Source organism: Acipenser ruthenus, chromosome 18, assembly GCF_902713425.1.
Source record: "Acipenser ruthenus chromosome 18, fAciRut3.2 maternal haplotype, whole genome shotgun sequence".
In the NCBI taxonomy this organism is placed as follows: domain Eukaryota; kingdom Metazoa; phylum Chordata; class Actinopteri; order Acipenseriformes; family Acipenseridae; genus Acipenser; species Acipenser ruthenus.
In genome coordinates this window covers 33,671,570-33,683,701 of record NC_081206.1, presented here as the reverse complement: position 1 = coordinate 33,683,701, position 12,132 = coordinate 33,671,570, and the positions used below count along the sequence as shown (strand labels likewise).

The following is a 12,132-nucleotide window of genomic DNA, read 5'->3' as shown; positions in this document are numbered from 1 at the left end:
GATGTCTGGGCTTCGTTAGGGTTCATCTTTGTGTATGAGGTTCTTCTAAATTCAATTGTTTCTAAAGGTTTCAGTTGAAATGACACTGCATCTTTGAAGAACTAAATTGAACCTTTAGTTTATTTTGAAGAGTTTAAGTTTTGAGAGAATATGGGTTCAGGGATAGCATTTCAAACCATTGAACTAGTCTAGGCAATATCTGCAGAGCACAGATGAATCAGTAATGTGTTGAGTCATCACCAGGGCTGGGGCTTGGTCTTTATAATATTCCATGAATCAGTAATGTGTTGAGTCATCACCAGAGCTGGGGGCTTGGTCTTTATAATATCCCATGAATCAATAATGTATTGAGTCATCACCAGGGCTGGGGGCTTGGTCTTTATAATATCCCATGAATCAGTAATGTGTTGAGTCATCACCAGGGCTGGGGGCTTGGTCTTTATAATATCCCATGAATCAGTAATGTGTTGAGTCATCACCAGGGCTGGGGGCTTGGTCTTTATAATATCCCATGAATCAGTAATGTGTTGAGTCATCACCAGGGCTGGGGCTTGGTCTTTATAATATCCCATGAATCAGTAATGTGTTGAGTCATCACCAGGGCTGGGGCTTGGTCTTTATAATATCCCATGAATCAGTAATGTGTTGAGTCATCACCAGGGCTGGGGGCTTGGTCTTTATAATATCCCATGAATCAATAATGTGTTGAGTCATCACTAGGTATGTATGCACTAACCCCACTACTGTACTATAACACCTCAATAGATTCTCAACTGGGAACTGTGCAGATTACGTTTTCACCACAATAACTGGCACACCTCCACAGTGCATCCTAATAGAAAGGTAATGGGTTTTACTTGTGATCACGATGTTACAGCACATTATTACCTAACTATGACAGAGTTAGCCTTGAGCTGATACCCCATTGATTACAATGTAAAAACTCCCTCTTTTCTGTTTTTCAGACAAAGTCATGAAAGCACTTCCATTTCTACTCATCTTGAAAACTATTATCTGAAATGTCACTGAAGCATGCAGTGGGGGATCTGCCCCTCTCTGTGAGGTAAATGTCATTGGTCATGCATGAAAAGGTAGCTACCCACCACAAGCCCCACATTGTTCTGTTTGATCAGGGCCCATTCCGATATAATGCTCTGCACCTTCACAATAAACATCACTGTCCCATAAAGACCAATAGAACACCACGGTAACATTCACTGCACACAAAAAAGATACCAAACTTTCACTTTGTTGAACACTAGATGTTTATATTTTTATTGTTTTTTTCAGGGACATACAGAGTAATTGACTAGCATTGTTTATATAATTCAAAATAGCAACATAAAGCTGGATATGTAATACAGTTACAAATTGTCCAACCCTGTATTATTTTGAGGAACAAAGTACAATGTACATTTCTGGACTCTAAATGAAATGTCATTCGAAGGTGATGGGAGTTATTACATGGGTACATTTCTGGACTCTAAATGAAATGTCATTCGAAGGTGATGGGAGTTATTACATGGGTACATTTCTGGACTCTAAATGAAATGTCATTCGAAGGTGATGGGAGTTATTACATGGGTACATTTCTGGACTCTAAATGAAATGTCATTCGAAGGCGATGGGAGTTATTACATGGGTACATTTCTGGACTCTAAATGAAATGTCATTCGAAGGTGATGGGAGTTATTACATGGGTACATTTTGGGATGTTTTGTTGTTGTTGTTGTGTAAGGTTCACCACAACAAAATAACCAAAAAAATGTAACAGAAGGCACAATTCAAGGTTAAACATAGACTACTGGATGACTTGCAACAGACTTTAAAATGTAGACTTGTACTGGAAAAAGCTATGTAACATTTAGAAGACATTAAACACTCACACACTTCAGGTATTGCTCTAGCCAGCTTCCTGTCTCATCTGCACACATTAGCAATACAAAACTGACCAGCAATTTATTATTATTATTATTATTTGTCCTGTCAGTTTCCTTTTCACTGTTTACGGTATACAATCATATTCCAAACTCAATTATAATAATAGCAAATCTATTCAATGAAACAATGCTTGCAGGTATACGATTACTGAAATCAATTCATTGCAGTGAATGAAATAAAGTACACTACTACAGGAAACGAGGGATTTAGTTCTCACATTTATATATTTGTTTTTTACTTAAACCTGTTTAAAATAATAACGAAAAAAGACTGTGAGTGAAGAATAATCATCAGTAATAAAGTTCATCAAATACGATGGAGAAAGCTAGCTAAGAAAGTGAACTAAACAGAACTACAAAGTACAGCTCCTACCACCACACTGTGGCACACGTGAGCTAACTAAGACAGTTTACTGAACACTGTCCACCCAAGAAGTGTTAGGGGTCCCTTAAACCACAACCGGTGCCTGTCAAGTCTAGCAGTCAGCTTGCCGCGTTGCTCCAGTATGTGGATAGATATTCACAGTGACAATCTAGTCGTGGTCGCAAGGGGCTTTAGACAGAGGCACTGTGCACTGCTGTGGTGTCTTCTGAATCTTGAGATGGTTCCACCGCAGGATCTGAAATGAATAATAAGCTTCACTATCAACAAAATGAAATGAAAATCACCCCTCACTGCTGTAGGACCCACAACACTTGGCTGTTTTATGATAATATTTCATTCCATTTTCCAGAGCGGCGCTGAGTTTTGTATTTTTCAGGGGTGGTGTGTTCTCACTTTCACTTAATGCGCTCAATCAATAAAGACTCACTGTAATGTGATTGAATCCTACCACCCCGGTATTGAATTTCACTCACTTTGTTTCAGTAAGGTTTGGTAACGCCATGCAAGATTTCCACCTGGCATTTTACTACAGGGCAGTATGAGGGACACAACAATGTCTGTCCACTGTAACATACAAATATACATGACAGTATGAGGGACACAACAATGTCTGTCCACTGTAACATACAAATATACATGACAGTATGAGGGACACAACAATGTCTGTCCACTGTAACATACAAATATACATGATAGTATGAGGGACACAACAATGTCTGTCCACTGTAACATACAAATATACATGACAGTATGAGGGACACAACAATGTCTGTCCACTGTAACATACAAATAGAGTCTGCAGTGTTTCTAGTGCATTGAGGAGCACGACAGCTGCGATGTAAAAAATATTTTGTGGCAACAACCATTTAAAGGGTACACAAGGACCTTTTTGTTTTATTGTGTTGCTATAACTGTTTGCGTAAGGGGTGTGTATTGTTCTAATTTTCTTTTTTTTTACATTTGGACCACTTTTTTAAACTTTTAAATTGCATTCCCTGCCTCAAGATGGCTTCCCATGTACCCCATGGACCTCTTAGAACTACATTTCCCATCATCCTCCTGCTCACATATGTAACTCAGATGGATTTACCAGTGAGCAGGAGGATGATGGGAAATGTAGTTCTAAGAGGTCCATGGGGTACATGGGAAGCCATCTTGAGGCAGGGAATGCAATTTAAAAGTTTAAAAAAGTGGTCCAAATGTAAAAAAAAAAAAAAAAGTAAAAAATACACACACCTTACGTAAACAGTTATAGCAACACATGGGAACATGTAACACAATAAAATAAAAAGGTCCTTGTGTACCCTTTAAGTAGTGAATGTGTCACTGCTGGATGATAATGCCTCTTAAAACAAATATTGCTCCTTATTTTAGATTAAATGACACAGAAATTCAATGTGACAAACCTTGTGTATTTAATATAGGTAGTGGAGTATTGTGGATACATTTTAACACTCCAACACTCCTGTCCCTGCATACTGCAGTGCTGCTGAAACGCTGTAACTAACCATGATTGAGGCAGCACAACCTCTACTATTTGATCCAGCCCAACAGGTCTGACTGTCACCTCGCTGAGAAGAACTGGAGCAGCTGGGAATGGAGCTTCTCACCCAAAAACCTGCTCTCGTGGCTGAGTTGAGTTCACTCTGACAGGGCTGGTCTGCAGTGGTTTTGTTTTATGTCCCTGCTCTCATGGCTGAGTTGAGTTCACTCTGACAGGGCTGGTCTGCAGTGGTTTTGTTTTATGTACCTGCTCTCATGGCTGAGTTGAGTTCACTCTGACAGGGCTGGTCTGCAGTGGTTTTGTTTTCTGAGGAACTCATGTCATCAGGGGGCCAGCGCAGCTCTCCACTCTCAACCTCTCCACTCTCTGAGGGCTCCACTACTATCGACGGCAATCTTCTGGACAACTTTGGATACCTCTCGTGGGATTCTGGGAAGACCTGAGAGAACAGGGCAGCAGAGATCTTCTATTATTACCCTTCGCAGAGATGTACTAACCCTGAGCAATTGAAAACAATGACACTTGGGAGGCCTTCTGCTGCATGGCAGGAGTTTCAAACAGTGCAGAACTTTGGGGCTGCCATGTGTTTATTTGACACATGCTACAGCATAATGACACTGTTCAGGTTTATACCCAAGACAAACACAAACCTTGACATTTGCAATAATGTTTTGATATCATCGGATCGATAATTCTGATTCCCCTAATGCTTCATATTGAATGACGGCAAGGGGCAATTGCACAATTGAGTTTCATTTTCCAATGTATTTAGATACCTAATTTTTCTTTTCATATTTTGTATTTTTATTTTTCTATATTGTGCTCTCCTTCTTAAGATCTGTGCCTGCTTTGTGGAGGAAGGAACTGAACATCCTCTGAATGAGAACAAGAAGCCTTCCTTGCACCATAACAAGGGCAAGATCAGAGGAAGATATTACAAGTGTTACCTCTCAACAGATAAGAAGGGATCCAGGCAGCCTGCTGGAAGGAGCCATGCAGCCATGGAAGAAACACTTAACCTAAAACACTGAACAAAATTAGGCTGGGCCAGTTTGCTCATTTGATTTATTTCGTATAATTTACCTTTTTACATTTTTTGTCTAGTCCTTAAAACCATTACAGTACAGCACTCATGAGAATCACAAAACACAGTAAACTGCACCAACAATGTGCTAAGTGAACATAAAACACAGTAAACCGCACCAGGAATGTGCTAAGTGAATACAAAACACAGTAAACCGCACCAGGAATGTGCTAAGTGAACACAAAACACAGTAAACCGCACCAGGAATGTGCTAAGTCAACACAAAATACAGTAAACCGCACCAGGAATGTGATAAGTGAACACAAAACACAGTAAACTGCACCAGGAATGTGCTAAGTGAACACAAAACACAATAAACCGCACCAGGAATGTGCTAAGTGAACACAAAACACAGTAAACTGCACCAGGAATGTGCTAAGTGAACACAAAACACAATAAACCGCACCAGGAATGTGCTAAGTTGTTTTATCTGTGTTAAAACCTTCATCTGTTAGAAACCTCAAATCAGAAACGACAGACAAGGACACAACCTTATTTGTGTAGTACTGACATGGTTTACAAGAACCAAACAAACAGTTAACAGCACTAAAAGTCCATGTGGGGTTGTGATGGGTGTGATTCAGTGTAAGCCCATGTGGGGTTGTGATGGGTGTGATTCAGTGTAAGCCCATGTGGGGTTGTGATGGGTGTGATTCGGTGGAAGCCCATGTGGGGTTGTGATGGGTGTGATTCAGTGTAAGCCCATGTGGGGTTGTGATGGGTGTGATTCAGTGTAAGTCCATGTGGGGTTGTGATGGGTGTGATTCAGTGTAAGCCCATGTGGGGTTGTGATGGATGTGATTTGGTGTAAGCCCATGTGGGGTTGTGATGGGTGTGATTCAGTGTAAGCCCATGTGGGGTTGTGATGGGTGTGATTCAGTGTAAGTCCATGTGGGGTTGTGATGGGTGTGATTCAGTGTAAGCCCATGTGGGGTTGTGATGGGTGTGATTCGGTCTAAGCCCATGTGGGGTTGTGATGGGTGTGATTCGGTGTAAGCCCATGTGGGGTTGTGATGGGTGTGATTCGGTGTAAGCCCATGTGGGGTTGTGATGGGTGTGATTCAGTGTAAGCCCATGTGGGGTTGTGATGGGTGTGATTCGGTGGAAGCCCATGTGGGGTTGTGATGGGTGTGATTCAGTGTAAGCCCATGTGGGGTTGTGATGGGTGTGATTCGGTGTAAGCCCATGTGGGGTTGTGATGGGTGTGATTCAGTGTAAGCCCATGTGGGGTTGTGATGGGTGTGATTCAGTGTAAGCCCATGTGGGGTTGTGATGGGTGTGATTCGGTGGAAGCCCATGTGGGGTTGTGATGGGTGTGATTCAGTGTAAGCCCATGTGGGGTTGTGATGGGTGTGATTCGGTGTAAGCCCATGTGGGGTTGTGATGGGTGTGATTCGGTGTAAGCCCATGTGGGGTTGTGATGGGTGTGATTCAGTGTAAGCCCATGTGGGGTTGTGATGGGTGTGATTCGGTGGAAGCCCATGTGGGGTTGTGATGGGTGTGATTCAGTGTAAGCCCATGTGGGGTTGTGATGGGTGTGATTCGGTGTAAGTCCATGTGGGGTTGTGATGGGTGTGATTCAGTGTAAGCCCATGTGGGGTTGTGATGGGTGTGATTCAGTGTAAGCCCATGTGGGGTTGTGATGGGTGTGATTCAGTGTAAGCCCATGTGGGGTTGTGATGGGTGTGATTCGGTGTAAGCCCATGTGGGGTTGTGATGGGTGTGATTCAGTGTAAGCCCATGTGGGGTTGTGATGGGTGTGATTCAGTGTAAGTCCATGTGGGGTTGTGATGGGTGTGATTCAGTGTAAGCCCATGTGGGGTTGTGATGGGTGTGATTCGGTGGAAGCCCATGTGGGGTTGTGATGGGTGTGATTCGGTGTAAGCCCATGTGGGGTTGTGATGGGTGTGATTCAGTGTAAGTCCATGTGGGGTTGTGATGGGTGTGATTCAGTGTAAGTCCATGTGGGGTTGTGATGGGTGTGATTCGGTGTAAGCCCATGTGGGGTTGTGATGGGTGTGATTCGGTGGAAGTAGGAATACCTGACAGCCAAGCCCTTGCTCCTCTGGTGTGGCCCCCACACTGAAATCCTGAATCACAGGCTCACAGGTCTTTATTACCTCCGTCATCCTGCAAGCAAGAGGAGAATTCACAAGCTTCAGTGCAACATGACTGGGCGTCAATCATGACAGAAACGCTGTTAAAAAACAAAATATTTGGTGTGTATAAAATGCTGCTTTCTGGGTTGAGGTCCTGAAGTCAAATTCCAAGCTGTGTTCTTTGGTCCAATGGAGCTGCAGGCAGGTGTAAAGCAGGCATCCCTGACATCGTGTGCGAAGTTCATGTGGGAACATCCATTCATAGCCTCTGTATACTAACCCTGGAGTGAAGGAATGTGTTTCAGGAGCTTATTCAAATATGAAGAGGGTGCCAGTGGTGGGAATGGTGCTCTACATACAGTATATACTGATTTTAAAATTCCATTACTTACGGTTAAAGCACTAATGGAATAGCACCAGATTACTTGTCAGGGTTATTGTCTCCCTATCGGCCCCAGCGTGCATTGAGGTCAGCTGACAGTGGCCTGCTCTGCACTCTGAGGGCAAGGCTTAGGAAGGAAGGAGAGCTTGCTTTTTGTGTTCGGCCTCCACACTGTGGACCTCTCACCCGATCATGTCAGAGGCTCGCCCACAGTGACTACTTTTAAATCAATTTTACTGTTAACTGTTTTATTTATTTTTCTATTTTTATGTGTATCTGTCTTTGTATTTGTTGTTTTATTTGAACTTGTGTGAAGTGCCTTGAACCTCGTGGCATGAAAGGCGCTATATAAATAAAATATTTACTATATATACTGTATATATATATATATATATATATATATATATATATATTACTGTACACAGGGGTCAACATTGAGCAGCCTCCCACACTAACTGGAGGAGACTGACCCAAGCTTCGGTTTGTTACAGTGTGAGTTTGTTTGTGATTTGAATTTATGAAAATGAAAAGCGCAGAAGTTGAAGTCAGCTACTGATTTAATGAGACACAGTTGACCGCATCCTGAAAATGTGTATGAGAATATTCAAGGTAGAAAGAAATGTACTGAGATATCTCAGGGCTGTGTCCCAGATCAAACACAAGTGTGTTGAGAGGAAGGAGATCATTTACTTATAGAAGTTGCAAACCCTAAGGGTCTGCTCACACGAACAATCAAAGAGAAGCACGCTGTCATGGAATGTTGCATCACAGTGATTTGATGCTGCTGGTTTTGCAGTAAAATGACTGGACCATCTGCATGCTCTGCCTGCTTTGATGGTGTTGAGATCATTTGGGGATTTTTTATTCACTAAAAGTAAATTGGATACTGGATGATTGGAATTTTGGAATTGGATTTGAATGTATAAAGTGAGTGTGTTACTTGGCTTTGGGGACAATGCTCCAGTAGGACTTGGCTTTGGGGACACTGCTCCAGTGGACTTGGCTTTGGGGACACTGCTCCAGTGATACTTGGCTTTGGGGACACTGCTCAAGTGGGGCTTGGCTTTGGGGACGCTGCTCCAGTGGGACTTGGCTTTGGGGACACTGCTCCAGTGGGACTTGGCTTTGGGGACACTGCTCCAGTGGGACTTGGCTTTGGGGACACTGCTCCAGTGGGACTTGGCTTTGGGGACACTGCTCCAGTGATACTTGGCTTTGGGGACACTGCTCAAGTGGGGCTTGGCTTTGGGGACACTGCTCCAGTGGGACTTGGCTTTGGGGACACTGCTCCAGTGGGGCTTGGCTTTGGGGACACTGCTCCAGTGGGGCTTGGCTTTGATGTGTCTGGATACTTTTCATGGAGGTTCTTTGCCCAGGACTTGCACACTGACTGTGCTGCTGTCCACCATGACAGTCCACATGGAAACCTGAGACCAAATGAAAAAGACAGGCTCTGATCTTTTCTATGGTGTGTTTTTATGAATCACCCTGCATAGATTTCTCATTTTCTTTTTCCAATCTGTAGATACCAACTGACATTTTGTCAAATCTGTACATTTTTTCCATTGCTTCAGTTGAATTCTGTTGTAACCTTGATACAAAACCACTCTGAGCTTTTGTTAGAGCTGAACTTCAGAAGCTTCCTGTTGTGAATGTGGAAGCGCATGAGGCGATGAGCTTAACAACGTTCTTCCATTTGGAAAATGACATTGCAGTCAGTCAAGCCTGTTGATAATATTGAAGAGATCAGTCCTGCTGTGTGTGTGTGTGTGTGTGTGAAGTGCTGCCGATGCTGATGTGTTCCCTACAGAAGATACTGACTGGGGCCGTGAAATACTCTCCTCACATCTCTGGGATGGTTAATATTACTCCTGCAAGGCATCGTATCAATGCAAGCATGCAGTCAGCTCTATACTAAACATTTCACACCTCATAATGCAGCGTAATCCCAGAAAATCACCAGGTCACTATTATAGTTCCTGTATAACGTTTAGCAAAAAGAAAAAAATAAATAAATCAGCAGGTTCAATTCACACAGTGCTGTAGTAACCATCATCATACACATTGCTTTGCATGCGTTCCCTTTTCTGTGAATGCCTTTGTTTTGACTGAATGTATTTCAATTTGACTTACAATGCTTGCTCTGTACTCGGCTTTCTTTTTGGTTACCCCTAAGGACGAATTGCTTGTGTAATATTAGATTTAAAACGCATATGAGAATTACAATAGCTTACTGTGTATAATACTACAGTACTACAAATGGATCCGCACAATATGTATCATTTAATTGTTTCAAATGATTCTAAAGAAAAGCACAAGCAACTTTATTTGCAATATTCCCACATGTAGTACAAGAAGCAATCTGGATTGCTGGATGCTTTTACATCAGATAAACAGTGTGTACAATAACATTACGCAATGAAATCTGAAACGAATGAACCAGTGAAACTGCGGGGAAATACTGTGTTCCAGGACTGCTACTAAACAGTGTGTGCATTTTAAACAAGACCAGACCCGGTTTATGTATCTTGTATACATCATCATTATGCTATATCAATATCAATACAGAAAACAAATCACAATGATTAATATCTGAAGTGTGCTTAAACATGTCATTAAAATGATCCCTCGCAGTAAATACTTATTACACACTGTCAAAAACAATTTATCGAAGAAAAGTATCACACACATCGTTTACACACTTGAACTACAAATCGAGCTTACCTTTTAGAAACGTGTGACTTCTGCCTTTGGTTCCTATTTCTGATGATAATCCGTAAAGGGAGTTCGGGTGCTGTGCGTTTTCCAGCAATAGAATTGCTGTATTGGATTGTTTTTTGCGTGCTGGAGATCCAATCCCGGTCCTGTCACTAAACAGAGAGATTGCACAGAGATGGCGATGTGTCCATTCACAGCGCGAGAAACTGGCAGATGCAGAGCGCTGCACGAGCTACTGTAGCTATCTAATCTCCCCACCTGACCGAGACGAGATAAAGAGAGTAACGAATCACACACAAATCACCTTCCGCGTTGAGTGGAAAGCATGACATGACATGGCTAAAGGATATTCGAAACTGGATTATAAAGAGTTTCACGTGTTGGAGTCACCTTTAACAAACCGTTTAATATACCCTCCCCACACACCGCTTTAACTAAGCCTGCTCAAGTATTACACGTCGGCCTCATGAGTCTGGCTGTTCTCTCCTTAACCAAACGAATCATTGAAGCCTGCCCAGTCCCTGCATTTCAGTAGAAGTGGGCACGCACGCCACTGTTTCGTTATATACCACTCTATAAATAAACCATGACTGAAGTACTTGATAATGATGCTCAAAGATAGATTTTCACAGGAACACGCGCAGAGCTCGTGAGCACACTTATTGAACCGCTAAGTAATTCTGTTAAAGAAGCATATTTATCTATTTCTGTGTTGGAAGGTCGTTTAGAATATAGTAAGCACTATCAATTACAGTAATACAATAAGAGGATCAGATTTGTTTTAATAAATGTAGCTCTATACCAACTAGATGAATACGTGTGCACCCACATGTAAGCTGTAAAATATGTTTTAGAAGCAACGCTAGACTGATGAATTAATTATTTCCTTTCATGTCAAGTTACTAAAGTAAGTGATATTTATTTAAATCTAATATTTTATCTTAGAAACAAGACCCGAGTTTTAGAACACAAATGCACTCAAATAAGCAACTTTGTACCTAATTTTTGATGCACTGCAGACCCAGTAGCCTCACTGTGGAGGCCCTGTGGACGCCCTGTACCACGGTACTGGAACACCCCACAGACAGACTGAGGGCACCTGCTTCTGGGTTTGCCCAGCTCCCGTTCTTCATGCAGCTTGGAACATGTATTTATTTATTTATTACTGAAACTAAAATGCACAGTACAGTAATCGACTAGCCTTGATTACAGAGAGGATACACACTTCAACAGACATTGCAAAAAGGATTTCATTAATCTTTTTTTGAGAACCAGTAGAGGAAAATAAAAATCAGGAATGGAGTAAATCTCCACTCCAGCTGTCTTTTATTTTCCCCCGGCTCTGACCGCAGTGAGGATAATAACAGTGCTCTCAGGAACGTTGAATCCCGATACTTTAGTAATCCTGTCGGCAGCACTGAGCCCTTTCACCTCACAAAGCTGAAAGAATGCAGTGTGTGGAGGAGGAAGCACGGGGGTATGAGAGCCCCTTGTTTCAAATCCCTGCTGTACCTTGTGTTGAGATAATCCCCTCTCTGACCTGACCTACCTGACAGACCTCCCAGTGATGAGAACGAAGTCCTTTGAAAGAGGGAGCAGCTTCGTTCCCATGTCCCTCTGAGGGAGCCATGCTGCTCGGCCCTCGCTGTGCGGGACTCTTGTTAAGTGTCCACTGAGGTCTTCATTCAGACTATAAAGTCTATGTTCTGCAATCCCAATGTGTATCCAGTGTAATGCTGGGTTCAGACACTCTCAATGTGTATCCAGTGTAATGCTAGGGTTCAGACACTCCCAATGTATATCCAGTGTAATGCTGAGTTCAGACACTCTCAATGTGTATCCAGTGTAATGCTAGGGTTCAGACACTCTCAATGTGTATCTAGTGTAATGCTAGGGTTCAGACACTCTCAATGTGTATCTAGTGTAATGCTAGGGTTCAGACACTCTCAATGTGTATCCAGTGTAATGCTGGGTTCAAACACTCTCAATGTGTATCCAGTGTAATGCTAGGGTTCAGACA

The 12,132-nt window shown here is 42.4% G+C and overlaps 1 protein-coding gene across 1 annotated transcript; it reads right to left on the bottom strand.

The window, feature by feature from the left end:
• Positions 1–2,220: 2,220 nt before the first annotated feature.
• si:dkeyp-72h1.1 (uncharacterized protein LOC799956 homolog) lies at positions 2,221–10,645 on the bottom strand. Its single transcript, XM_058992153.1, has 4 exons — positions 10,119–10,645; positions 6,956–7,043; positions 4,076–4,268; positions 2,221–2,560 (listed from the first exon to the last, which is right to left on the bottom strand). The coding sequence occupies exons 2-4, from the start codon at positions 7,040–7,042 to the stop codon at positions 2,496–2,498; spliced, it is 345 nt and encodes a 114-aa protein (XP_058848136.1). The 5' UTR covers position 7,043; positions 10,119–10,645; the 3' UTR covers positions 2,221–2,495.
• Positions 10,646–12,132: the final 1,487 nt, after the last annotated feature.

Coding starts and splice junctions, on each gene's coding strand:
- si:dkeyp-72h1.1 (XM_058992153.1), bottom strand. CDS start 7,042: ATGACGGAGGTAATAAAGACCTGTGAGCCTGTGATTCAGGATTTCAGT. Junction 4,269..6,955: donor AGCAAGGGCTTGGCTGTCAG/GTATTCCTACTT, acceptor CTGTTCTCTCAG/GTCTTCCCAGAATCCCACGA. Junction 2,561..4,075: donor CAACTCAGCCATGAGAGCAG/GTACATAAAACA, acceptor TATTCATTTCAG/ATCCTGCGGTGGAACCATCT.